Source organism: Varanus komodoensis, unplaced genomic scaffold, assembly GCF_004798865.1.
Source record: "Varanus komodoensis strain SLA01 unplaced genomic scaffold, ASM479886v1 scaffold59_1, whole genome shotgun sequence".
Taxonomy (NCBI): Eukaryota; Metazoa; Chordata; class Lepidosauria; order Squamata; family Varanidae; genus Varanus; species Varanus komodoensis.
The window spans coordinates 342,937-370,784 of NW_025336221.1; the positions used below are offsets into that span (position 1 = coordinate 342,937).

The 27,848-nt window shown below is 41.2% G+C and overlaps 2 protein-coding genes across 6 annotated transcripts in view; one reads left to right on the top strand and one right to left on the bottom strand.

The window, feature by feature from the left end:
- Nucleotides 1-1,855: 1,855 nt before the first annotated feature.
- Nucleotides 1,856-8,787, bottom strand: DDX5 (DEAD-box helicase 5). Of its 2 annotated transcripts, none has more exons than XM_044449531.1 (13): nucleotides 8,657-8,787; nucleotides 7,314-7,479; nucleotides 7,119-7,215; nucleotides 6,886-7,019; nucleotides 6,704-6,769; nucleotides 5,861-6,002; nucleotides 5,588-5,748; nucleotides 5,298-5,470; nucleotides 5,067-5,177; nucleotides 4,428-4,489; nucleotides 4,265-4,324; nucleotides 2,888-3,112; nucleotides 1,856-2,517 (listed from the first exon to the last, which is right to left on the bottom strand). In XM_044449531.1, exons 1-13 carry the CDS (start codon nucleotides 8,662-8,664, stop codon nucleotides 2,144-2,146), a joined length of 1,779 nt encoding a protein of 592 aa, XP_044305466.1. In that variant the 5' UTR covers nucleotides 8,665-8,787; the 3' UTR covers nucleotides 1,856-2,143. The 2 variants fall into 2 exon arrangements, with proteins under 2 accessions (XP_044305466.1, XP_044305465.1); XM_044449530.1 differs by having other exon boundaries at nucleotides 8,633-8,780.
- Nucleotides 8,788-12,593: 3,806 nt separating this feature from the next.
- Nucleotides 12,594-27,848, top strand: part of CEP95 (centrosomal protein 95) — a 33,382-nt gene continuing 18,127 nt past the window's right edge. For 3 of the 4 annotated variants that reach the window (XR_006416572.1, XM_044449527.1, XM_044449528.1), the window contains exons 1-6: nucleotides 12,594-12,728; nucleotides 17,937-18,065; nucleotides 18,881-18,988; nucleotides 20,479-20,592; nucleotides 22,440-22,557; nucleotides 25,085-25,200. Coding sequence is in view for 3 of the 4 variants with exons in the window: in XM_044449527.1 (XP_044305462.1) it covers nucleotides 12,707-12,728; nucleotides 17,937-18,065; nucleotides 18,881-18,988; nucleotides 20,479-20,592; nucleotides 22,440-22,557; nucleotides 25,085-25,200 (607 nt within the window). In the remaining variant the exon portion in view is untranslated. Of the gene's footprint in view, nucleotides 12,729-17,936; nucleotides 18,066-18,880; nucleotides 18,989-20,478; nucleotides 20,593-22,439; nucleotides 22,558-24,031; nucleotides 24,153-25,084; nucleotides 25,201-27,848 lie in introns of those variants that run through there. The other variant, XM_044449529.1, reaches the window with a different exon arrangement.

Sequence of the window (27,848 nt, forward strand, 5' to 3'; positions counted from 1 at the left end):
TGGTATAGAAGTGAAATATCTCCAGTATGGAGATAGCCACCTGTCCATTGTACCTATCCTTACAACCAGTAAAAGATTGCAGCAGTTAGATTACTACGTAAGTGCCAGAATATACTTTTTGATGATACAAATATCTAGGCCAGTTTGTATCCTTGCTAACAATTTAACACAGAAAAACATAGAGATTAAGTTCTGTTTAAGGCTTGTGAATTCCATTCCAGAAACCAGTTCCACCAACACTACATACATCTGTACATTTTGTTTTCATAGCCTAATTGTTAAACAAATGCTTTTAAAACTAGGCTCCCATGTTTATATCCTAGCACCCTCTAAACCTATTACAAATTAAGGAAGCTGAAGTACTACCTTAACTGCAAGGCTTTGCCAGTGCAACCCATTATTTTCTGGTTTGGCACAGTCATTCTGACTCATCAGTAGGCCAGTGGAAGTTTCCATCATGCAACTTTTGCCAAATCGTTATAACCCACTTCCTTTAGCTGGAGCTTATAGGGCAGTATTAAACCCACTGAGCTTATTACAAAGGGAAAGCTAGCCATGTTCAACTTCCAGTGAACAAGAATAATTCTATTTGGGGTGATCTGAAACACTCCAGAGCACTTAATGCACCAAAAATCCAAGATAGCAGAGGTGCTGGATCAAAATTATAGTTTCAATAAGGGTATCCACAAGATCCTACACCTTCTACTTACAAAAATAACACTTTAGTACCTATGAACTCTTCCAAGTACATGAACAGCTTATGCAGGAGACTTTTATCTGTCCTACCAGTTATTTAGACTTGCTGAATGTAACAATAGTGTAAGATCGTTTAGAGGCATATAGCAATTTATACAGCTCAACCTACAGAAAATGGAGGGAATTAAAGGAGTAAATATGGGCAGTTTGCATTTTAGTAACTTTTAGTCCGAACTTAATTCTGAAATTAATGCCTAGTTTATATTCTCAAGGTTCTGAATTCTCATCAACCCATCTTTTTGTTAAGTCAGAGGCAGGAAACGATGGCATCCTTCAATGCATCCCTGGAAATTTTTCTTGCTGCCTGCCTACTTGCTTGTACCATTCCCTTTTTAAAATTAGGATAGGATTGTTGTGGAATAAAGTTTGTGTTTCAAGTATTTTGTTGTGTTGAGGATTAAGACCCTACTTTGGCTTTCTAGTCAGTTGTTTCGCCAGGTTTTTTGTCCTTTGCCTTGCTGCCCATTTTTTGGTAGTGCCCCAACCATTCCTAAATGTATTCAAGGCATAAACATTATGCATACTCCCTGCTCTAGATGGAACTACAGCCAATCGCCATGCCAGTTTCAGGAAAGCTCCTATGTATGCGTTTTAACTAAAATGTACACCTAGCAAATCGCATTCCAATTCCAAGATGGAATTTTAAAAATCCATTTAATCATTACTTGCCCTTGAAGATGATCAAGACAGAATTTCAAGTCAAATGCTAAGCAGCCAGTTTGATATTGTCTGAACACAGCCACAACTTTTGTCAGTTTGCCTCATGATGGAACAGATGGTTCCAGATGCTGCTTCTCCCATAGGTGTACAAATAAAACTGGCTATTAATATTTTCTACTTGTACTCTATAGAATTGCATGCACTTCAAATATACAGTAGGCATAGGCTTCTTAGCTCATTTTCTTTACATGAAGAGTACAGCTTTCCCAATACATTTGAAACACTTTTGTTTTTGTGGTGCAAGATGGAGCAATTCTTAACCCAAGATTAGTTTGCATATGTTCCTCGTGCCACCAGCTATGACTCTGATGTGGTACATCAAGCAGAAAGCTCACCCAATGTGACAAACAACTTTAGGTCTCTCAAACACATGAGCAAATTATGTTTTCAAATATCTTTATTGGAAGGCCATGCATTGCCTCCAGTTGTCGTATTTCAAATCACTGTACATTTACTTCGTGAAAACACAGTCTGCATTTTCTAGTACAAAAAACTAAAAATCGTTCAGGAATGTAGAGAATATTCAACTTAAATAGCGGAAAAGTGCACCATAGTTACTGCTGCACTGCAGACGTTTCTGCATGTTCCATAAGATTTTAAATAACTATCCTGTCAACACACAATATAAAGAGCAATTATGAAAAACAAGACACTTAAATATACTAAGTTATTGGGTATAATTTGCTGGCATTGGATAGCCTATCATTGCCGTACCACCAGTTGCAGGATATGCGTACTGCTGTTGGTTCATTGCACCGTGCATGTTTGCCATGTTATTTCCATACTGCTGGTCATAGCCATTCTGATAAGCTGGGGTGCCAGCCCTAAATCCACCCTGCATGCCAGCTGCTCCAAAGTTGTTCCCAAATGCATTTCCGTTACCAAAACCTTGAGCACCATAGCCACCATTCTGAGTTTTTGCACCGAAGTCTCTCTTGCCCACTGCACCATAGGTTCTTTCAAAGTTTTCCCTTTCTCTAAAACCAAATCCACCTCTTTTGCCCGCAGAGTATCTGTCACGTCGGTCACCTCTTGAACGACCTGTAATGATTAGAAGTTAGGCAGATGAGAAGCCATTCATAACAGGCACACACAAGATATCATCCACCCATTTGTAAATGAAGGCTTATGAATAATCTCAGTATTACATCATTTTAACAAGTTATTTTATCTCAGCTTTTCTTTTAAAGAAAGTTACTAGTCAACATCTTTACCAACTACACATTAAAACACTAAAGACTAATTTTGCTATTACTGTGTAATAGTACTAATAAGCTCCATTAAAATAGTTAAAAAACAAAAAGGAAATTAGGATTTACTGTATTTAACAACTGGTTTTTAACAGCAAGATAATTCAGACAGATAAGGTAGACAATCCATTTTAAGGTGCTAACAGTGATGAAGGACTTACCTGAACCTCTGTCTTCAACCAACTGGAGCAATTTGGGGTTGATTGCCTGATTAGCTTCGCGAAGTACAGAGATGAGGTCGCTTACTTGCTTTATATTGTTAGGTGTAAAGAATGTGTATGCTGTGCCTGTTTTGGTACTGCGGGCAGTTCGTCCAATTCGGTGGATATAGTCCTCAGAGGAGTTAGGGTAGTCATAATTGATGACAAATTTCACATCTTCCACATCTGTAAAGTGTTGCAGTGCAGCAAAAGCAATGTACAAAATTTTGCACACCACAACAGCCAGATGAAAAAGCAAGTTAGACAGTAGTAGATTTTAAGATGCTAACTGCTGTAAAGAATGTTAATTATCTATGCCTGCAAAAAGGAAAACAGATCATGGATGCACTCTTCCCTCTGTACCTCTTTGTACTTAACTCCCATGATCTAAATCCTTACCAGAGTGCCCCTACAAGTCAAGTGACATCTGAATGCTTCTTGCAGTAGGACCAATAAGTTCACAGTAGCCTCTTCATGTGCTCCTAAAGACCTCAATATAAAAATGAGGTCTTGCCGCACACCAGAAGCTCAAAAAGAGGGCCACACTGCTCGTCTTGCCAAGACCTTTCAACCGCAGCTGCAAGAAAAACATACCTGTCCCCGAAAGGTCATCAAGTTGTTTTCATGCACTGTGTCTCGTCTAGGCAAGCGCTTCCAAGAAGCCAGCGTTCACTTGAGTGTGTCTCTCTCTGGCAGGTCTCGACATGACGGTTAGGGTATAGGTGACGGAGGAACTCCAGGTTTGAAAAGCCACTGCTTTCCCACCCCAACTTGTAAATGAGAGGTGGACTTTCAAATTTCATGTGCCAGTACTCACCAATTTGTACAAGGCTCAGTACATTTTAAAGCTGCTCTCTCCATTTCAAAGGTTGAAAAAAAAATCAGAGACCATTGAAGTTTAATTATTCTTCGACATTTCAGCAAACTCACTGAAATCCAAAGACTCACGGACCACAGCAAACAGTATGCACACAGACTAAACAGCAGTGCACCATGGCATTCATGCAAAGCATGGAACAGTAGAAATAACCAGGCAAAAGTGAACCGTGAATGAAGCTACCGCTTGAGAGAACAGTTTATAAGGTCGTAGTTTTTGTCTTTGCCTTTTGAAGATTACTGGCACACAATGTTCAACTTTCACCTCTCTATGGGACTGGAAGCGTCCAGACGATCACTTCCACTAGTCCTCCATCCCCCTCGAGTCCTCCGATTGTCATGCCTAGGCCTTGCCACAAAGACTGCACCTTTATGTGAAAAAACTTAGAAAAATGCAGAGGTTAAAGAAAGCAATGAACTTTCTTTAAAATTTGTGTCACCCAAGATTAGAGTTGTACTAACCTAGACCTCTGGAGGCAACATCTGTAGCGATCAGGATAGGAGCCTTCCCGTGTTTGAATTCTGCAACCAAGAAAAGTTGTTAAGTTTGTATCCAGCATGCAATATCTGACTGAATAATTCCCAATCTAAATTAAAAATTTCGAAGACCTTTGAAATTACTCACCATTTAAAACCCAGTCTCGCTCCTGCTGACTTTTATCACCATGAATACCCATTGCTGGCCACCTGCAATTATATGTAGGTTTGTGTAAGCCTTCAAAGTTGTTATTACATTTCTATATCACCTGTAGCCAAAGCTCTCTGGGCCTTTCACAAGAGTAAGTCATCTGTTCCCAGTTCAAGCAGCTTAGCTTCAAAGATTAGGCAGGATCAGGCTATATAGAAGCCTGATATACGAATTATGTCAAATCATCAAGTTAGAGAGCATTGAAAGGGGTCTTTGTTATGCTGCTTATCCTGTACACCAGATCCTTGATCAAACAATCCCTCTACTTGGACTAATGACAATTTATTCCTCACATGACAACCACAAACTCTGGAAAAGGCAGAATTTTCTTTTGCAAGTGCAAGCTAATTAGTCCTGCTTCACTAAACTGTACAAGTTTATCAGAAAGTGCATCATAGGATCTGATGAAAGAACTATAGCAATATGCCACTACAGCTACATTGTAATTTTGTTTTGTACTGCAGGATCAGGCCACTACAGGAAGAGGTCAAAAGAATCTTGTATACAAATATAGTGTCTTATTCTCTAGAGTATGTTCCTGTCGCTAGCTAGATTAAGTTCAGAAAAAATATTTACCCATCTCTCCTCATTTTTCTAGTAAGGTCATCACACCTTCTTTTGGTCTCCACAAACACAATAGTCTTGTTTTCTTTTTCACTCATAATTTCTTCCATCAACCGAATAAGCCTGTCACAATGAAGAAGAGTCTTAAAACCAACATATATACTGGAAGTAGGAATTCAAAAATATACTAACATGTTTAAAATGATATAAAATCCTTCAGTTTAAATGCAAATCATTACTTACTTATCATCCTTCTCTACATCATGGCATACATCCACTATCTGCAAAATATTGTGGTTTGCACTTAGTTCCAGTGCACCAATGTTGATGTGTACGTATTCTTTTAAGAAGTCTTCTGCAAGCTGCCTAACTTCCTTAGGCCATGTTGCACTCCACATCAGAGTCTGCCTATCCGGCTGGAAATAAATTTCACATCTATTAGTATTCCCACTCAAACAAGCCAGTAACTAGCATATTCCCAGAGTTCCACACATCTTTCGGTGTGTTACCGAAGTGTAAACATTTATACTTACTCTAATCTGTTCGACAATTTTTCGGATCTGAGGTTCAAATCCCATATCAAGCATTCTGTCAGCTTCATCAAGAACAAGATATGTGCATCTCCGGAGATTGGTTTTTCCAGCTTCCAAAAAATCTATGAGTCTACCAGGTGTTGCAATGCAAATTTCTACACCTGAAATCAGAAAGATACCAGGTAGAAATATGGTCTTGTAGCCTATGCACCATAAACATACTCAGACCTAACATGCATCACGAGAACACAACTCAATGGCCATTTCTCATACCTCTTTCCAGATCACGTATTTGTGGTCCCTTGGGAGCACCGCCATAAATACATGTAGACTTCAAGCGGCAGGCCCTGCCATATTCTGCAGCCACTTGTTGCACTTGTTGCGCCAGTTCTCGAGTTGGTGCCAGCACCAGACACTGTAAATAGACGTGCCAATATACAGTTATCACTGTGAGGTAGTTATAGAGGCTGAAACCAATCTGTCAAGTTTATCAGATCTTTCGAAACAGGTATTCTCCAAAACCAAGCACAACACAGGAACAATTCTATTCTGAATTACTTTATTGAACTTTATTGCCAGTTTGTGGGAATATACGTTTGTGTGTGAGCCACTTCGAGTTTGCAGAAACCATCTAGTAACACCCATGTAGGTTGTTACTGTATCATTCAGACACAGGCATTTTGGTTGTTTGTAGATCAACCGGCTTTAAGTTATGCTGAGAACAATTTGCGTATTCAATTCGCACTTCAAATAGCACAAATGGACACATTTATTCAAAGGTTTCAACAACTGTCATTGAAGATACTGCCATGAACTGAAGGAGACACTTGGGGGGGGGGGGGGGGAGGCAGCAAATTATTCTGTGCCCACCATTTTGGCTACATTTAGACCATTCAGGTTTAAGTATATTGTCGGTTGAGAAGTTCCAGCATGCACACTAATGGTACAGATTTGAATACAAATGCACATTCATTCCTGGAATCTGAAACTAAAGCTGAATATTTCAAGATTTTTAGCTCAGTCCTACTATGAACATGGTTTATTATTTTACAGCAGATACATTCAAGGTACTTTCCATTTCCCCCATTTATAAATTTCATACAGCTCAATACTTACAATAGGCCCATCTCCACGCTCTAGGAATGGCTGGTGATTTATATGTACTATAGCAGGCAACAAATACTGTTAAGAGAAGACAAAAATAAATGTTTCTGCAAGGACACTATTAGTTTACAGTACAATCCTAAGCACGTAAGATTGCATCTTTGAAGCACCTGTATTTCTCAACAGTTACTTACAGACAATGTTTTTCCTGATCCAGTTTGTGCAACGCCAACCATATCCAACCCACTCAAGGCAACAGGCCAACCTTGAGCCTGAATTGCAGTTGGTTCAGTAAAATTCTGCCTCTGGATTACTTCCATAACATTTGCTGGAAAACCAAGCAGTGAACAAGTTAAAAGCCTAACATAGGTACTAAACAAAAGCATATATAAAAGTACCATTATATGATCACAATTGCATTGCTTACCAGGAAAGTTAGCTTCATAGAAATTCATAACTGGTTTTGGACAGTTATGGCCTTTCACTGTGATCTCTTTGCTCGCTCTATATTGTTCAATCTCTTGCTGCCAAAAATAAAAAACCCACCTTTACTCTTCAATCATTTACAACAGCAACAAGAATACATTTATGCACCATGGAGTCCCAAAGATTTTTTTTATACCATAGCACGTCTGGCAACATCTGGATGTTCCTGGTAGAAGTTCTTCTCAAATTTGGGCAGCTCATCTAGATTCCATTTCTTCTTTGTAAGCTTTTCCCCAGGGTTTCCAAACTTCTTCCCACCTAAGGATCCCCCTCTACTTCCTCCAAAACGAGGGCCACCAAACCTGTCAAGGAAAACGCAAATATTCAGGAGCCTGAAGTAAACAGCATTGGCCATATTGTGGCACTTACATCTGCCTTTGTAAACATCAAAACTAGTGGGCAAAGGTACAGTACACTTGTATACTGTACTACAAAACAAATTTAATTGTTGGGCACTCCCTCTCTGTGTCATATTCTTAAGTAGGTGGGGATGATTATGAAACCAACGGAGTTCCCGTCAGAAGCTTGCTTTTACAGCAACAAGATTAGGCTATTTTTTGCCCTGAAAGAACGATGGAGCCTTCTTCCAGGGCGGGGAGAAATTCGAGTAAGCTTTTCCGCTGGCGCCCGCGCCTGCACACGGCTGGGTTAATCGGGAAGACTCTCCTCCACTACATTTAATCCCGTTTCTCAGCTTGGACTCTCGTCTAGGGCGCGCGGGTAGGGTGACGGTGGGGAAAGAGGCCGCGAGAAGCGCCATCCCCACACAAAGGAAACTCGGCCGAGCTCCCCCCGCCCTTTGTCTTTTCCGTCTACGCCACATTTTCTAGTCGGCGCGTCCATTTTAACGCCGGGGCGGGGATAGAGGAATAGACGGAGGAGGAACAAAGACAGCCGCCGGCATTTTGATTTCCCCTCATTCACCGCATGGCGGGGCCAGCCATTAGCATCCGCTCGAATGAAGACAAAGGCAAATGGAAGCCGGCTTCAGCGAGAAAACGGAAAGCGCCAAGGGGAAATAAAGCAGCTCAATTCATGCATTTTTCTCCGCAGAATCACTCTTTTTCCCCCCTTTTCCAAACATCGCGTTTACGGCATCGTCTTTCCCTCTTTCCGCCCACGCAGCCCGTACACCTTTCGTCATCTCTTCTCATCCTTTTTCTCTTTCTTCCGTTTCTGAAACCCCTGAGCCTCCACAATCTTAATTTCCACCGTCAAAGCCAGGGGTATCTGGGAAGCCTCCACCCGCTTCGTCAAGGGGCGCCATGGCGCTCGCCCTTTCCCCCCACCTTTTCCCTCCCGCCCGCACGTCTTCTGCGGACGCCGGGAAACGGCTCGTTCTGTCGCCGCCGCCATTTTAGCGACCCCGCTCCTCGCTCCAGATTGTAGGAAGGGAGCTTCAGGAGGTACTAGGGGTCGATCGTAAGCTATCTAACGCGAGCCCCCACGGCTCACCCGCGGTCCCTCTCACTGGAATACCCAGGCATGATGATAGCGGCGATCAAGACGGCCTTCGACAACAGAGATTGAGATGATGACGAGGACGAAAATCAAAGCCGATGACGAGGGCGACTGAATGGGGAGTGTCTGGCCAGCCGGACGCCGGTTATATACCCGGCACCGCCGCGAATGCCGGGAAGCCGGCTTCTGACGTCACTGAAGACCCGCCTCCTCCACTCTGGATTCCAGTTCGAGCGGGCTGGAGGTTCTCCGCCCTTTTCCTTGTGGGCGGGGTCAACAGCTATTATGTGGTTTACGGGAGACGCAGCTGTCGTCCTGTATTATTTAAGCCGGCCGGCTGGAGGGCCGGCTGGCCAGTGCTCTGAAGTTTCTTCAAGACCAAAGTGAAGCACCAGCACTCAATCGTTTCAGAGCCCCGGCGCGGTCAACGGCTTGTGGAGTTTTAGCTTCCGCCCTCCCCGTTTTTCTGTTTCACGCCCACGCAACGCAGAACGAGAGCCGCCCACGCCTGCGCACACCACGTTTTCTCTGCCTTGGGGGCGGCGGGGTGGGGGGTTAGTTGCTTTCACAGTATTTCTCACCACTGACCTTGCTGGCAGAGCCTTATTGGGAGAGTTGAAGTAAAAATATCTAGACACCTGACTTCTGTCCACCTCTGTGCTAAACAATCCTACCATTTCAATGGGTGTGCATAAGGTTATTCCAAACATTAGCTTTATTACAATCCAGCAGCATATTGGAGTCTGGATTTAAATTCAGCTACCTTCACACTGGATTGTAGCTCATTTTGTGACAATTTTCTTGACAACAGCAACGACTCGTTTATGTAAATAGACCCTCAGTGATAGAATGCTATTTGCCATGCTCAATTGCCATGCTATAGTTTACAGTCAATTTACACACAGCTGTTAAGTAATCAGGTAATGCTTATATGAATGTATGAACCAGGCTTCAGATAATCCAAGGTCATATGTCAGGAATTCATACACCATTTCCCTTTACTCAAAGTAAAAGAATTTCTCTTGACAAACTTGACAGAGTTTGCAATACTGTGTGTGATCTCAGTTAAAAATGTGTAATCCTCAGGTGGACAAAGTGGACAAATCTACACCAAAGCTATGCAATCAAAATGTGCAAATAAAGACGGGTGTTTAGGATTGCTAGGCAGGAGATGTCCATTATGCAGGAGACAAGGTGTTTGGATTCCCTGGCAGTAAGTTGCCACTATTCTTCCAGTAGGACTATGCCTTTAATGAAATAATGTCATCATATTTTTTCCTTTCACTGCTGAGACAGTGTGGATCCAGTGAATGACTAGCTTCTCTGCAAACCTGTTAGAGCCCTGCCAGAAAATTATATCCATCCTCTGGATAGCCCGATCCTGTAGTCAGGCCAAGATGCGTGTCTTTCAATCTTCTGTATAATCATGCTAAACCTTATTCTATCTGCATAGTTTCAGCGAGAGTAAAAATATACCCACTTGACAAAAAAAAGGCTATCTGCACATTGGTAAGCAAACTGAGTCAAGAAAAAAGAGGTAACAATGTTACTGTTTGGTTTGTATTTGATAATAGTTCATAATATGAAACAAGGATACAGATAACACCAATAATATATTGGGGTAGTAAAGCACAGGACAGGGTGGCAGTGAGAGAGAGAAGCATACATTCCTCTGGAGTCAAAGGATGCAGAACATCCATGGATCCACAGAGCCTCTTGGAAGAATCCCCACTGTTATTCCCACTTTGAGATTTCAATCATCAGAAATAATTGTGGAGACTCCTTTGCATCCTGCTTCCTCAATGGAGCCACTTCCCAGCATCACATCAAGTCACCTAGTGTCTGTATCTCCACTCAACAAACATCATTCAGTCCACAGAGGATCAGATGGGGGCAAACTGGCTCTCATCCAAAAACAGTTTTTCTCTAACCTAGATGATAATAACCCGTCACAATCCTAGAATGCCTGGGATCACAATGCAGCAGTGCAACAAATTCCTGCAGAGCAATGAAAAGCCTTGATGCCAAGGCAGTAGCACAAAATGGATGATTAGCATTATGCAGGAAGAATGAGGACTGAGAACAGTGAAAGCAGCAAGTATTTAAGGAATACTTACACAGACAACAAATATAAGTCATAAAGGACAAGTAACAGTACAGCAATTCTCAGATTTCCCACAGGACCTTTAGGTTTTTCAATAAATATTCCAGTGGAACTCTCAGTTGTGTAGCTACAAAAAGTACTATCTATGTATCTTCCACATAGCCTGAAGTGCCTGATCCTGCCTAATCTTGAAAGACAAGCAGAGTCAGGCCTGGCTGAAATACATAATTGTTGTGAACCACCCAGGGTTATATATAGGGTTACATAATTGTTGTGAACCACCCAGAGAGCTTTGGTTACGGGCAATATCAAAATGTAATTTATAATAAAAATGTGCAAAACAATCAATACTAATAACAGTGCTAACCCATTAAGATCAGATAGCTTTACCAACCCTTTATAATTCAGCAATAAGGTCAGTTGTATGACACCATCCATTCTGACCTTGTGTACCAGAAGTTACAATGGACAGGTTGTGCATATGGGTATGCACACATCACATACTGAGATGTGCAACATCTTCCTATACCAAGGAAGAATACGTAAAGACAAATATAGGATTTTTACCCTCTCTTGTAAATACCCTCTCTTACTTTAAATACTCATTTAAATACTCATTTAAAGTAATAAGAAAGAAAAGACAAACACATGCAGTAGTTTCCACAGATGAGACATTCAAAAGCTCCATTTCCAGGAATAAATATGAAACCCTTCCCTTCCAATATTATTCATGCCTGAGTTTCCACGTTTGCTGACCCAGCTGGCCACAGTTCTGAACCTAGCAGTTTTGCCCAACATCCTAGCGCACCTTCCCTGGCATGCTCATTCCCTCACCGTCTAACCTACAACCAATAGCTCAGGGGTTAATGAGCAGAAGAAGAGATGCAGGATTTTTCCAGGCTGTCCCAGCACATCTTCTCTGACTTGCGACCATTCAAGCTCTCTTAGCCTTAGAGGTGCAAGAAAGCTGGCAGTATCTCCTGTGCGTGTGGGGTGTGCGTGTGTCGAGCCGTTTTACATTTCCAAGGCTGACAAAAGAGTCTGCTGTGTGAAAACCCTGGCAGCGAATCTATAACTGCTCCGCTATACAGAGCCCTCCCCGCCACCCCCAGCCGGGCGCACCCAGCTCTGCTCGTGAACACGGCGCACACACGTGCTTCTCCTGCCTGGGCTAGTTGGCCGTCGGCGGCAAAGCTTACAGCCGATGACCTTGGACCAATCGCACTCTCAATCTAGCCTATCTCACGAAATTGTTGTATTAAAAGGGGAAGCTGTGATAACTCTGTGGGCCACGATGTGGTCTCTGGATGAAAGACTGAATAAGAAGCGTAATAAACATACACCTCTAGATAAATATATGGATATAATGCAGAATCTTGAGCTGGAATCCAGCTCCTACTATTAGAAATTCATATTCTCTTCGCATATTCTCTCTCTATATATATATATGAGAGAGAGAGAGAGAATGAGAGATGCTGTTAGCTGGATTATACAGACACTCTGTCATCTGGATTAGAGAAATGTGTTCTATAATAGAACTATGACACATGAAGCTATAAGAAAAGGAGCGGCGTCCCCGCGCAGGACGCTGCATTGGCGGCGCCGCTCTTCGCCTTGCCGCCTTCGAAGGGAACGCGGCATTCCTTCTCCCATCCCCCACCTCCGTTCCCACGGCAACCAGACCTGCCTGAAAATAAACAAGCTGCCATCGCTTGACTTCTAGAACACCGAGCCGGAACTAGGTTAATGACGGGTGGGAGGGGGCACGATGAGAGAAGCGTTACGAAGCTGCGAGGAGAGGCCCAAAGGAAGTCCCGCCTCTTCCCGTTCGGTTAGCCAATCGCAGCGCGGAAGGCTATCGGGCGGCCGAGCGTTTAAATCTCCTGTGGCTTCTCTGAGAGGGGGCTGGGGTGATTCCGGTTGCAGAAAGACGCTGCCTTCGAGTCGCGAAAGGAAACCGTGAAATGGGCACCACGGAGGAGAGAGGTGGGCTTAGGGCTGCCTTAGGGGGTGGTGGGATTATTATTAATATTTCTGTATTGCCCGTAGTCGGAGCTCTTTGGGCGGTTTACAGCAATAGTCATAGAATCGTACACTCAAGTCACCGATCCAGATTCTAATCTGGATTCTGGCCTGCTTAGCTTCCAAGATTAGGCAGGTTCAGGCACTTCAGGCTATATGGGATGAGCCCCCTCAGCGCGGGTCTCCATTTCCCTTTCGCTCTCTGCTTGCACGTCAGTGCCAGTGGGGTGGGATCGCTGCTGCAAAACGACAGAGGATCTTGTGGTATGATGTTTATGCCAGAATAAACGAGTCGTTAAGTGCAGCAAGAACTCTTCGTTGTTCTTGCTGCACTTAGCTAATCTTGTGGAATTTGATACAAAACCTCCTACTTCAGCCTCTAGTCCTGGAGAAACTGCAAATCTAGAGTTTCTAGATATATAAGCAGTCTGACTCCATGCAAACAGTCAAGAACCGAACAGAGAGTCTTGTGGAACTTACAGGGTTAGCGGATGTATTGTGGCTCCCCATTTTGGGTGGATTGGACCCTTGTCTGTGAGAGCTCATGTGCATCTTGGGTTTTAAGGTATCACGTGACTCCTTTTATTAGTGACTGCACAGCTAAATGTTCAGTTCAAAACAGAACATGATAAATGTTCAGAAATGACTTTTTGCTCCTTGTGGTACTGATGTGTGATTTTTTTAAAAAACTAAAACATGTGACATGGTTGATGATACAGTTAACAAAGCTAGCTTGTTTCGGTCTCCTATGTCTTTTGTGTAGTCTTGTACTTCAGAAACCGAAAAAAGAGAAGTTGATTGCAGTGCTGCTTAAAATAGGAGCTTGTTTGTTTATTCAATTTATATCCTTCAGTGAGCTCAAAGCAGATTACATCCTCCTCCTCTTGCTTTCAGCCTTATCCCCACAACAACCCTGTGAGGTAGTTGGGCTGAGAGTCAGTGATTGGCCCAAAATCACTCAGTTGGCTCCATAACTGACCAGGGGCCAGGACTCAGTTTGCCTGAGGCCTAGACTAGTGCTCTTAACCGCTACACCACACTGGCTGTCCTACAGCATACCCAGGGCTGTTGCCTTAGTTTGTACCTCAGTATTCAGATAGCTGAACACCTCATAAAATGCTTTGCTTCTAAGGCAAGACATTTTCCTATTTTTTAGAATAACTTCTATGTCAGTGTTTGGAAACATGTTACCTATAAATACACTTTATCCACATACTATTCAATTTGTTTTGTAGTTTAACAAACTGCACCCCCACATTTTCCTTCAATTTCGGTTTTCAATCTTTTAGCATACGTATTTCCTTATTGTCTTGGTATTTTACATTAGGTCTTTACATTTGAAGGCATGTTGTGCCTTTAAAATATTTTTAAATAGGTATGAAGAACATTTATTTGTTCTCCATTTAGGCTGGAGATAATTATGCTGATTTAGTGTTGCTAGAAGTTGAGTTTCAATCCAGAACAGTTCCAGAAGAGTAGCAATGCTAGGCTTAGTCCTCTGTGTGCATACACATATGTGTATCCAGATTGGTACTAGCCATTTGTTAACAGGAAACTGCTGTTTTAATACATCTCTGTGTTGTACATATAAACTGGTTTAATAGTCAACCTCTCTTCTTAAGGAATGATAAAAACTGAAGTTCTTTAGGAGAGGATACTAGGGATTTTTGTCAATATCTCACAAAGTGATATTCCTTCAAGAAGGTGAGAGCAGGAAAATACTTAGGATTGCAGTGTAGATATAAAGCTGATCATAGGACTGCAATGTAGATACAATCTTAATAAGCAAGCAAACAGATAACCTACAGCATCTTGAATAAAGCTTTGAGTTTGCTCACACTACTAATTTGTCCAGGAGCAATCTGCTATACAAAAGTGGCATTGTGGGAGAAGGAAATGGGGTATAGGTGTTATCACTCATTTTTCTTAAAATATACACTCTGTTCTAAAAGCAGCATTGACTACTGCAGCATACCAAAACACTTCAGAAGAAGATCAGTTTATAATTTATAGGCTACAGAAAAGCCTGTGACTGTGTCGATCATGAAAAACTATTGTATGGTTCTGACGTATAATGTATCATGGAAAAGAAGCTACTGTTAGAACTGAAAAAGGAGAAACACAATGGGTTCCTCCAGGCAAAGGTGTCAGATGAGGGTGTATTTTTTCTCACTGTTTAAATGCATGCAGAACATAAGGAAAGCTGGAGTAGGATCAAAGGAAGGAGGAGGGAAAACTGGTGGAAGATACATCAATTTAAGATATGCAATGGATACTGTATTACTGGCAGAAAGCAGCATTGAATTGAAACAAAGCTTTGGGACAGAAACTCAAGAACTTTGAGTCCCAGCTATTTTTCTTATCCATCCTTCTGGTACTTCAAAGAGGAATACAAAAGGAAAGAAAAAAATCCTCTAAAAGAATGTCTGGCTCTGAATATGGTGTTGACATGAGAGATTTGGATTTTGGGACTATGGGTTATGCTTCTTAGAAGTTGGACTGCTGGCGAAGGACAGGTTGCACCTCACGGACTGGAAAGCATCTGCTTGGTTGCAGCATGAAGGAACACATCAGGAGGGCTTAAAACTGATTCCTAGAGAGAGGGAGAAGTAAATTTGGGGATAACAATGGACAAAGTCTTACATAGCACAACAGAGAGAGCAGCTCTAGTAGCACCCAGTAATAATCTTCAGGAATGTAGGAGGAAGGCTAGGATGTGATCTTCAGTGTCTATATACTAATGTCCAGCACATGGAAAACAGATAGCATGAACCTGAATTCTTAATACAGGAGGGTGAATATCACTTAATAGGTTTGACTGAAACTTGGTGGGATAACTCCCATGACTGGAATTCAGCAATGGAAGGATATGCCATTTTATGTTCCTTCTGCTCTTCTTGAAAGGGAGCCAAAATCACACTATATGTTAAAGATACATATCTCTGCACGGTAATACAGGAGGATGAGCTTAGTGGCCCCATCTGGATTAAAAGTGATGTAGCAAAAAAAGGAACATGGTAGTTGGAGTTCACTAACAATCAACCGAGTCAAAGGGAAGGCAAGAATGAAACTTTGCAAGTGAATTGTCAAGGAGGCATAATGCAGTAGGTATCACTTTCCGTGAAAGACAAATTCTTCCAGACATGGTCTTTTAAAGAAATTGCTGACTTGTGTTACAGATAACTTCCTCCTACAGAAAGTGAAGGAAATAAAGAATCAGCTATCTATGTTTTTATTCCAGCCAACAAGGATGACGTAGTCAAAGGGACAGTTGCAGAAATCTGGGAGAAAGCAGAACATGTCATACCTGAATTCTTGGTTCTAATGGAAGCAAAAGCCAAGTGTTGCCAAACACATAACCTGAAAGCCAATTTTAATAGAACAGTGCTAAGTAAGGTCCCATGGCAAGCAATTCTAGTGAATAAAGGAGTTCAACACTGGTGGGAACTTTAAAAAAGGAAATCGTAATGGTGCTATTACAGTTTTAACAAGAAAGCAAGGGAGGAGACAAAAGTCAGTGTCAAAAGTCTTGAGAAATGACCTGCAAATGAAAAAAGACACATATAGGAAATTTTGAATGACTTTTTAACATCTGTTTTATCTTTGTGTGATTTCCCATGCCAGAATCTGTCTGGATATGGAGCAGTATATAAATACTATAAATAACGTAAATAATTTACACTAGCATAAAAATTGGATGCCATTCCACTAGTGGTTGCACAACTGCTATCAGAACTAGCACAGCTATTTTACTTGGACTTCCAGAAGCCTTTTGATAAAGTCCCTCATCAAAGACTCCAGAGTATGGCATAGAAGCAGAGAACCAGTCGTGGATCAGTGACTGGTTAAATAATTAAAAGCAGAAAGTAGAAATGATACATTCCCAAAGTAGGGGAATATAAACAGGATCCCACATGGTTCTGTATTGGGATCAATGAGTTTTAACATATTTACAAATGATCTGGAAGTCAGAGTAAGCAGCAAAGTGGGCAAGTGTGCTGATGACATTAAATCATTTTATACAGTTAAAATGAGGGGTTGTGAGAAGCTCCAAAAGGATCTCTTTAAATTGGAAGGATGGGTGTCAAAATGGCAAATGTGGTTCAGTACAAACAAACACCAAATGATGCGAATGGGGCAAAAAGCCCCATTAGCAAGTACGTATTTAATGGATTTATATGCAGCTACAGTGGCCCATATCTGGGCTCTCTGCTCGGCTCATAATATAAATATAAGCTAGCAGTGATGATCAAGAAAGATATATTGGGGTTGTCATGGACAGCTTGGTGAAAATATTAACCAGTATGTGGCTGAATTAAATGCAAACAGAACCATTTTGCTTGCACAGGAGTATCATTAAATACAACCAAATGGTCCTTTCCAAAGAACTTAAATTCTTTCACTTTGCACAAGGCAAAAGTGAAAGAAGAGCCAGATTCCTACCTATGTATTACATGCACTTGAAGAAAATAGTTCAGTGAACTCTCATGTTATCTTTTTTCCCCTAGCAATCACTCCAAGTATAAAAAATGGGAACACTATAAATAAGTCAGAGAGTTAAAAGCATCATAAACTCCTTTAACTATCCTGCAACATCAAGCAGTTCATAGGAGCCTTTATCTTACTCCACTAGTCACACCTGGATAATGCATGAAATAAATGTTATGTTTCAGAGTATATTTTATAAATATTGATAATGGTAGGTGCATAGCAAGCTCTGAAAATTAGCATGTGTGTCACATTTTGGAATATATTTTGGTCAGTTTAATTTTACTTACAGTGATTTTTGCATGGTTGATCTTGGCCCTTAATGCTATTTTTTCACTAAGATCAGTGAGGAAATTGATACACCATTGACTACAGAAATAATTATATAGCTAAAGACCTGCCAGTTTAGGCTGCAATCCTATATCAGCTTACCTGTGAGTAAGCCACAATGAATTTGATAGGAGTCATTAATATACATATATAGGGATGTGCAGTTAATTGTTGGCAGTAATTGTGAATAATTGATAAATGACCATTTTGTACCCTTGTTGATTCAGTAAACACAGCAGATTTAATGTTGCTTTAAAGGCAGACCAAAAACTGCTCTTGGAGCTCTTGATATTTGTGCAAGCCTAAGTATATCTCTGCAAAACCATAACATTTCTTCTCTTTATTTTACTGCAGAATGGGTCGCTGTTGCCAATGATCTTCTGACAAAATGTAACATAGAGCTACATGTTAATAATCTCTCTGACTGTGGAGCTACAGTGTTTATTCGGCTCTATGAGTCCATACTGGGGGAGAAAGTTCCAGGTAAGAATGAAGGCATCACACCATTTTTTTAGCTTTCTAGATTTCAGGCAACTGTATGTATGTTTGCATATAGTGAGTATATGTGTAGATACATTGGCAACTTTTGCTCTGTGTGCAATAATTTTTTCATATATAGAGAACACATTTGCAGTTTTTAAAAGTAAGTAAATGTTATCTAGTTGCAGCTAAATGTAATGGAAAATTTAGGAACCAGAAATTTAAAAAATAAATACATTTTAAATTCTGTACTGATCTCAAACTGTGGATAGGGTTCCAGTCTGTTCATCCCAATTCTGTCCCAGTATTTCTTCTCACTCTCCAAGTCTGGGATGCCCAAAGCCACATATGGGATAGTACTGTCTGTGCTGATTGATGTCTGTGCTGCAATCCTGGGAGTATGTGCCACTGAATGTAGTGGGGCAAATGCCTGTATAGACATATATAGGCTTGCAGCTATAGCAAGTTACACTGGATCTGAGTTGACAGGTCTATCAGATGTAAAAGAGTAATTTTTTATTTGAAGTTCCAAATCACAAAACACCTGGGAATGTGAGTGTAAGTGTCTGCTTCAGTTTGTGCATGTGTAGTTATATGTTCAACACTGCATGTAATAATGGTTCATTGTTCTTGTATGTCAATTCACTGTTGCATATGCAAGGGTTCTGCAAGGGTTATGGAAAGGTCTGTGAAAGCTTGGTGTCACTTTACACAAAAGCACTTCCACAGTTCCTTGGGAATGCTGTAACTATTATCATATTTTACATATAAAACTCTGTTACAATGTAATGTAATAATGTACCTCCATTACTTTATAGATCTCATAGCCATGCCTACTTGTCAGGAAGATGATGCACATAATGTTCAGGCAATAATAGATTCTTTGGCATTGGACTACTTGCAGGTCAGCTTATCCCATATAACTGGTGAGTATCCTTAACTGGGTATTGTTGAGGGCTGTGCATTTATTTTGTGATGCTGTCCTCTTTATCAAATGCATTGTGCACTTGATGATATATAAGCCACCTGCTAGCAGGTAAGTAGGCATAGGATTTGCAGCCACCTTCTGCTCTACAGATCTAATCTGCTGAGCTAAATTTTATAGAGCTTAAGCAATGTTGTGATGGTGCCAACTGGCACTCCTGCAGCATGTGCCTGTTTGTCTTAGTAGTGTTAAGGGATGCAGTGCCTTTTTTGCCTCCAGTGTCATTCTTCTGTGGACAGAATGGCTCTGTTCATGGAAGATGGCCCCAGTCAATTTTCATGATCCTCCCTACCCCATACCACAGCTCATCCCATTCAGCAGGGCTTCCTGCGCCTCTCAGGAAGGGCTGCCTTGGAGACCATGGTGAGGTGTCAGATGCTTCCACTAGTCCAGTTACATATATCCAGATCTAGATCCATTTCCATAGTGGTGTTTGCAATTAGAAAAAGCTCACCTTCTCAACAGAATTAGTGAATTTTCATAATGGAGCTAGCTCATTCAGGAGCAATACTTAATCTCTGTAGTATATACATTCTGCTGCTGCTGAGATTCCAGAGTTGTTGCTGGGCATTAGGAAGCCAGCACATAGAGAAAAAAGCAGCACAGGGCAGTCCATCAGAGCATAGCTGCCTCTGTCATTGCTAGGCAGGACACAACAGTGAAAATGGAAGCTGGAGCATCTACTGCAGCCGCAGTCACTCTTGCTGCCAGACTCTATGGGGGAAATGTGGAAACCATGTGGAAACATAGTAACTGGGGTCACACATAACAAGTCATGGTGAAGCATGGAAACTTTACAATGAACTCTTGTTTCTCCACTTGGTTTCATCGAATCATAGAATAGTAGAGTTGGAAGGGGCCATGAAGGCCATCGAGTCCAACCCCCTGCTGTTGCAGGACACCACCTTACACCATCCCACTCATATGGCTGTCCAGTTTCTTTCTGAGTGTCTCTAGTGTGGGAGAGCCCTCCACCTCTCTAGGCAGCTGGTTCCACTGTCGAATTGTGTTGACAGTGAGGAAGCTTTTCCTGATGTCCACCTGAATCTGGGTTGTCACAACTTGAACTGATTATTCCATGTCCTACACTCAGCAAAAAGAGATCTTGACCTTCCTCTTTGTCTTTGAGGTACTTACAGAGGGATGTCAAGGAAAGCAAATGTTTCAGCATGGATGCTAAATTCCCACATAACCACAAGCCATGTCTGTATTTTGTATGAATTCAGCCGATGTGTTGGACTACAGCTCCTGCAATCCCCTGTCAGCACACAAGGTAGTGATGATGGGTGTTGTTGAAGAATAACAATTATTGTTTTAGTTTTAGGGATAACAGTTTAAGCAGGACGGGACAGCCTCATTCACCAGTATCTCTACTGTATCATCCATATCTGTTTGTCTTTTGTCAAGATATTAACATAGATTTCTATTCAGGAGAGAACATTGTGAAAGGCAATAAGGAGCCCATTAGAAATCTCTTGGAAGTAATGGATGGCTTGCTTGAGTACCTTACAGAAGAAATCAACAGTACTGCTTCTCATGATTGTGGTGAGAAAAAAGGCATACAAAATAGCCTGTGGTAATAGGCAATTCTATTTGATGTACTTGTACATACATGTATTTGTTTTTTCCAGTAGGAGTGGGTAATTTCTCTCATCTTCGTCATATGGTCTAGTTCTGCTTTCCCCAGTATGGAACCCTTGAGCACTACCTCATCCACAGACACCTCATCCACAGACACACTGTCAGGGCCTCTTTCCCCTGCTGAAATTTTACTAGAGATGCTGCAAAGTGAAATGCTGTTCACTAGTTTCCCGCCGTTATCAATTTCCCAGAATGCCTTTTGACTCCACGTCGGCAGAGGAAGAGTTAGGCAACCTGGGGGATTGGGAGGGAGGTGAATGGAGCAACCAGGCTAGTGGTAGTGAGAAAAAAGTAGCTGGCATGAGATGCAGAGAGAAGAGGAAATGCAAAGCAAAAGAGAAACATGTGTGCATGTACACTCACATGTCAAGACCACTGAAATGGATCTTCCTCAATTTGCATAGTTTTCCCATGGGGTCCTTGCAAAACCACCCTCAGATTACGGATACCACATGTCTTTATGGACTGAACCATAAAGAATTGATCCAGTGCTTATCAGTGCTGATAAAGCCCTAAAACATAGACCTGAGCCACAAACCCTTAATGGATCACTGTGGTTTTTACAAACAGCTACCCCAGAATCAGTAGCAAAGAGTAAGTTCCATAGCTACAGGTGGGGTGATTGAGTTATTGTTTAAACCACGGGTTATGAAGGCGAAGTGGCAGCACCCGTGCCTCCTGCATCCCTGTTGCTTCTGCTTTCCATTAACAATCCAGGAACTGGTTCCTGGGTGTTTCATCATGACATCTGAACCTAAACAAGTAGTTAAGCACTGCAGAGTTAACTGCTCTGTAGTTACTCTCCGTCTTTTGTTGTTGGATAAACTCTAAGTTGTGTTTAACCATTAAAGACCCCAGATTTCCCTCTATTATTGCTAATAGTAGAACAGAGCATTCCTGAGTTGTTCATTGAAAGCAGAACACTGAAAATAATTCAGTGTTCCCCTTTGATACTGTGCAGTTAGGTCATTGTCCAATACGTAGGCATTTAACTTAAAAACAAACATGTTATGTTTGGAAAACTCAATAAATAGAACATATTTGAATCCTTAACATTAAGCATATGACAAACTCCGCTCTGCACAGTGGATCACAGATGGGGTTTTATGCTTATGACTTATGCTTATGACGATGAGCATAAGACAACTGGCAGGATATGACAGTGTCTTGGCGTTGTCGGGGGCTAAACTGCATCACTTTGACATTTCAAGCTTGTATTGTACCATTAACTGACACCATTAATGTAGGTCTTTTCCCAAATATGCTGCAAAAAGTGATATAACCTTTGGTTCAGTCTTGCATTTTTGGCATTGCTAGGCCTGACTGAGGCCTGAAAACATTAACCTGATTGTCCCCTAAACTGAATGTTCTTGTAACTGAAACTATTTCTTTCTCCTGTATGAAAAAAACACTAAGCTAAATGTTTTAACAATTAGTTTTTGTAAACAAAGTCTCATTCTGCGGTAAGCTAACTTTTCTGATGTGAAAGTATGAAATAGCTGGTGCAGGTTGATTCTGAATTGGTCCTTCGTAACAGTGCCAGCACTCCTTACATAAACAGAGGATAGTTTATGGAAACCGGTGTGCTGGTAAAGTCCTAAGCAATAAAATTTTGCTGCTAGTCATGTGCTTGCAGTGCTGCTAGAGTAGATGTGTAGGATGAGGAGGGTGGGGTGCGTTCTATCTTCCATCCTTGTGGTAGGCGGAGCATTGACTGGTTCTTTGCTCATAACACTGTTGTTTATTGACAGATGCTCTTAACCAGATGACTAAAAATGAAATTCAGAGTGCTTGTCTGGAAGCACAAGAAGATGATTGTGATGTACCAGTTCCCTCCCTGAAACTACCTTCAGCTGAGGGGGAAAGCAGGTAGTTGTCAACTCCTTCACTGGGCTACATAATGCTTAACACATTAGTACCATGCATGTAAACCATAGGGGTGTTTCTTTGTTGCATTGGTCATGATTAAATCTATTGGCCATGCTGGCTGGGATGTATGGGAGTTGTAGTCCAACACATCTGGAGGGCACTAGATTGGGCAAGGTTGAATTATGTAAGACCAAAAGTTTATCTGAAAATATTTTTATCTAAAAAAATATGCAAAAATATTTAAGAGGGAGCTGGATTCTTTCCCCATTCCCTTGCATGCCCTCTCAAATTAATTACAGTTAAATGCAAATTTAAGAGAAGATTCTTGATCACCATAAGTGTAAATTGGATGCATCCTGTCCTTTTACATTGCTCAAGTGCATACAGGCTGCAACCCCAAGCAAATTTCCTAGAATTTAGTATAGTTAAAATGGAATAGAGACACTGAAAACCTGTTGACTGGACTCACATGCCTGTTTACTTGGAAAGAACTCCACTGAATGAATCAGTATTACTTGTGCATAAACAAGCATAAGATAAGATCACACTGTAACTGTATTGGAACTTAAGCTTTCTTGCATTTATCTTAGACTGAAAACTGTTATGCTTGAACTATAAAGGGGAATTAGAATGTAGCTACTCTAAGCAAGCTTGTGCTTTTGAGATTGTCTCATAAAATTTAAGACATATTTCAGAAGTGATGGAATTTTTCACAGCTGTCAATTCACAACTGTTAAAAGTTCCATTTAACCAATTAGCAAACTTGAATTACAAATTATCTAGCTCTTTGAAGAAACAGAATGGATAGTCTGGAGAAAGATAATATGCTTTGTTTTGCAACATGGCCAGGGCGACTTCTTTTATATTGTTATTTATTTTATATTGTTAGTTTTATATTGTTATTTTTGTATTATGTTGTGAGCCTCCCCGAGGCTTCGGCGAATGGGGCGGCATAGAAATGTTTTAATAAATGATAAATAAATAAACATCTAGCTGGTCTTTGTATCAGTATACTCAAACTTGAGCCAGGTAATTTGATTTTAAGAAGCTATACCTTCAGCTGTAGGAAAGATGCATGTTTTTTAGATGTTACATAGAATCTTGCTGGAAATACTTCCATCTGAATGAATATTGTATGTAATGGTTTATTTCATTCTATAAAGTTGAGTCCCAGTTATTCGCATATTTCACTAGCTTAACTTCATGTATACTGAGGTATTACATTGAACCTAATCCTTCCCCTGCAAAATGTTGTCTGTTTTATTTATCCATTTAAGTATTTTAAAGCCAGTTTTAGGGCTAAGGCCTCTGAATGCAACGTACAAAAAAGTAACTGCATTATGATGTAACTTGTCTTTCATATCAGAACAAATGTCCAGAATTATTTTGGGAATTGTTCTGCTAACATCAACAATGGTCAGATGAAAGACAGCTGTGAAGAGGAAGAAATTCTTCCAGACCGGCCTAAATGCTTCAGTGGAAGGGGCAAAGTATAATTTCTTTGGAAGAGGATTCCCCAGACTTGGGTCATCACCAAGAAGTTCTTACCAGTTCATCACCAGTCTTACTAATTTGAATAGCCCTCACATGAGAAGGCAAGCTTAGCATATAGGTAGGGATGCGTGGGTGAAGGCAGTCTCTCAGATAGCCTAGTCAGTGCTTAAATTTGGGCTGATAAATTCGTGCCTTCCCAGCAGGGACAAGTGCAACAGCACCCCGAGCTGCATGCCTGGCCTTCAGAATGAGTGGAATCCCATTCAGGACTGGCTCTATGCCCCTATCCAGATCAGTTGGCTCCCCAACCTACCCCCATCCATCTTTCAGGGTCAAATTTCAACTCATTCTCCCTTGCAAATCCCAGAATCAAATCCAGATACAAATCCTGGGATGCTTGCGTGACAATGAGAGGCTGAACCACATCTCATTGGTATATAGGTGACACCGAAGCCTGAACCTTAGGAAAGCTTTTCCAGCTGGCTTCATAGATGTTGAATAGGATGGGTATAGGATGGTACCCATATGCCTAGGGCCTTGGGGCAGAGCATGAATTGCTCGATACAATCACCTAGGAAGGACTGGAAACATAATAGCATTGTGTGCCTCCTAATCTCAGGCCAACCAGTCAGGATGGGAGAATACCATGGTTGGTGGTTTCCAACATTGCTGAGAAGTCAAGTAAGGACCAAGGGGGTGGTGCCAGCAGTTTGTTTTATTTCATTTCATTTCTGTACTGCTGAATAACTGAAGCTTGCTAGTGGGTTAGGATCTGAGAGACAATGTCCCCAACCTGGTGCCCTCTAGATGTGCCAGACTGCAGCAACCAGCATCCATGATCAAGTGACTGTGGAAGATAGGTATTGCAGTCTAACACATCTGGAAGGCACCAGTTTTGTGAAAGCTGATATGTTGGCACAGTCCTCTTAAAATACTAAAAACGTGGAAATGAATTGTTTGAACTGTGCTTCTCAGAAGCACCACCTTGTGGCCAATTCAAGCAAACAAATGTACTTCATTGTGTTTTGTTTAGATCTTACCAGTCATCAGAACTATTTGTACCATCATGGGAGGTGGATGGTTCAGAATCTACAAGCGAGCTAATTAAGCTTGGTGACACAGCCTATTTGTTTTCTCTGAGAAATGAAGGTGAGTAAACCCTGCAAAAATAGCAGTCAAATGTTAGTGACCAAATGGCTGCTTCATGGAGGCAACTTTACATAGTTCTCTGCGGAGGCAAAAAACCCCAAAAAACCCTGGCCTGCGCCAGCTTACCACACAGACTGTTAAAATAAATTGTACATTAAATAAATCTAGCAGGCATGAACACACTACAGAAGCAATTATGTTGAAAGACTGATAAATGCAGCCAGTTGCTATTGATCCAAAGGATCTCTTAGGATTTGCTGTCATCTGCAGACAGAAACCACCCTTCTGTGGCAGGCAGGCAATTTACATCAGCTCCAGGCAGCTTAGCCAATGGCCAGAGGTAATGGGAGTTGTAGTCTAAAACCTCTGGAGGAAACTAGTGTGGAAGCTTGCCCTAGGCAATATTGGCAGCTGCGTTAAAAGTATTGTTTATGGCACAGTGTTTATTGAAAATGCTTATATGTCACATTTTTCTACCATGGGAATCCAGGGCAGTTCACAGAACAATTATCCTCAAAATAAGATAAGCAAAATACCAAAACAGTTACGAGCTTTTGATTTTTGCAGGAGGCCAAGTGACAAGACCATGAGGTCTCTTTAAACTACTGTTGCAGGAAAGCTTCAATCTAAATCACTACTTCTTGTGACAGAACTACTTTTTATTGGCTTAGAATTATTTCAAATTCTTGAATTCCAGAATTCATTACTAGCATTGGATCCATTCAGAATATACCCAAACATACTTTTGTTTGTATTTTTCTCCATTGGAAATGTTTTATTCCCATAACCCATTGATGGCGAACCTTTTCAAGACGGAGTGCCCAAACTGCAACACAAAGCCCACTTATATATCGCAAAGTGCCAACACTGCAATAAAACCAAAAAACTGAGGATTAGTTTACAAAAAAAACCATAGCCAGTCCAAGGAAATACATATATATCCATGTCAGCACACTGACCGGCCATGTGAAAGCTTGGACGAGTGGTGGCTAAAGAGTCACGGCTTGTGATGTCATTGCCTGGCGCTGCTACTCCTTTCTGAGCATGCGCATGGCCTCTATGTCCGCTATTATCTGATGCTGGGCTGCAGGGGAAATGCTGGCACGACTTGGCTTGCATGCCGACACAGAGGGCTCTGCATGCCCGCTGTGGCGCGGGTGCCATAGATTCATCACCAATGGCCTAACCCTACCCTTGTGCATTTACTTTAACTGCTGCAATACCACTGAAAGGGGTGACTTTGAAAAAGCCTTCCTTGAGTACCTTTTTCTGCACAGTTCATCATTTCTGCATATTCTAAGCACATTCCAACCATCAAGATCATGCTAGGACACCTTGTTTTTCTAATCCTAACCCTACCCTGATGCACACCCCTAACCTTAATATAGGGCTAAAATACCATTGAAAATAATGCGATTTTGAAAAAGCCTTCTTGAGTAGCTTTTTCTGCACGGCTCATCATTTCTGTCCATTCTAAACACATTCCAACCATCAAGATCATGCCAGGACACCTCATTTTCCTAACCCTAACCCAGGGGTCGGCAACCTTTAACACTCAAAGAGCCATTTGGACCCGTTTTCCTCACAAAAGAAAACACCGGGAGCCACAAAAACCTTTTGACATCTAAAATGAAGGTAACACTGCATGTATTGTTTTTTACCTTTATGCTATGTATAAAAAAACTATAGTGTTGCATTTTTGAAATCAATGAACTGCTACAGAGAAAACAATTTTTTATCTCTGCATGCAACAAAAACATTTTGAACTCCGAAAAAAAGGCACTGGGTTGAAGGTTACTTTTAAATAAAATAGTCAATGTCTATTTGAGTCCTCCTCGTATTTATGAAATAAAAAGCCGAACTTAAATTATCCACCTGCAGCAAACAAAACATGCCACCTGCAGCAAACCAAAAATGCTGTCTGCTTCTGTGTGCCCTCATCCTTTTATCACGTGTACTGGAGGGTGCAGTCACCTGTCAAACTGAATAAAAAAGGGACTAATTGATACTTTCATACAGTAAGTGGAGTTTCTGCAATACAACAAATATAAATAATAGTCTGGTGAAATATTTAACAAACATCCCTCTCCCAATGTAATAATGTTGCTGGAATTTTTATAAGAATCTTCTTAAAACAAGGAAGTAGATCTATATCTTCATTATGATTTAGCTGCAACTCTTGTTCAGTCACTAAAAACTGTTATTTTTAATCTTACATTATAAACTAGTAGGATTCCTTTCATATGTTTTAAATAGGAGAACAGCTTCCTACAGAGTCAAAGTCAGTGCTAAAGGGCTGCATGCATTAAACAACAAACCCCATAAGTTCATCAGCAGTAAGAGCAAATGAATCTACCCACATACCATTAAATGTTTGGTTTTCTTCAGAAACTTTTCTTCGTTTTATCCATGGTTGGCCTACCAGGAGAAAAAGCTCAGTAAATCGGCGCTGGTCACAGATCCTGGCTGCCTGTGCAGGTCACAGATATAGGTGTGTTTAGGGACTGATTAGCAGATAAACAGTCAAGTGCTGTGAATTGTGACAGGTCCCAAGCGCAGCTTTTAACATTCAGATGAAGGAGATTACATTGGGACAAAGAGAATCTTTTCAGCAGGGTTTGAGTAACAAGAGAGCCTGCAGGAAGCTT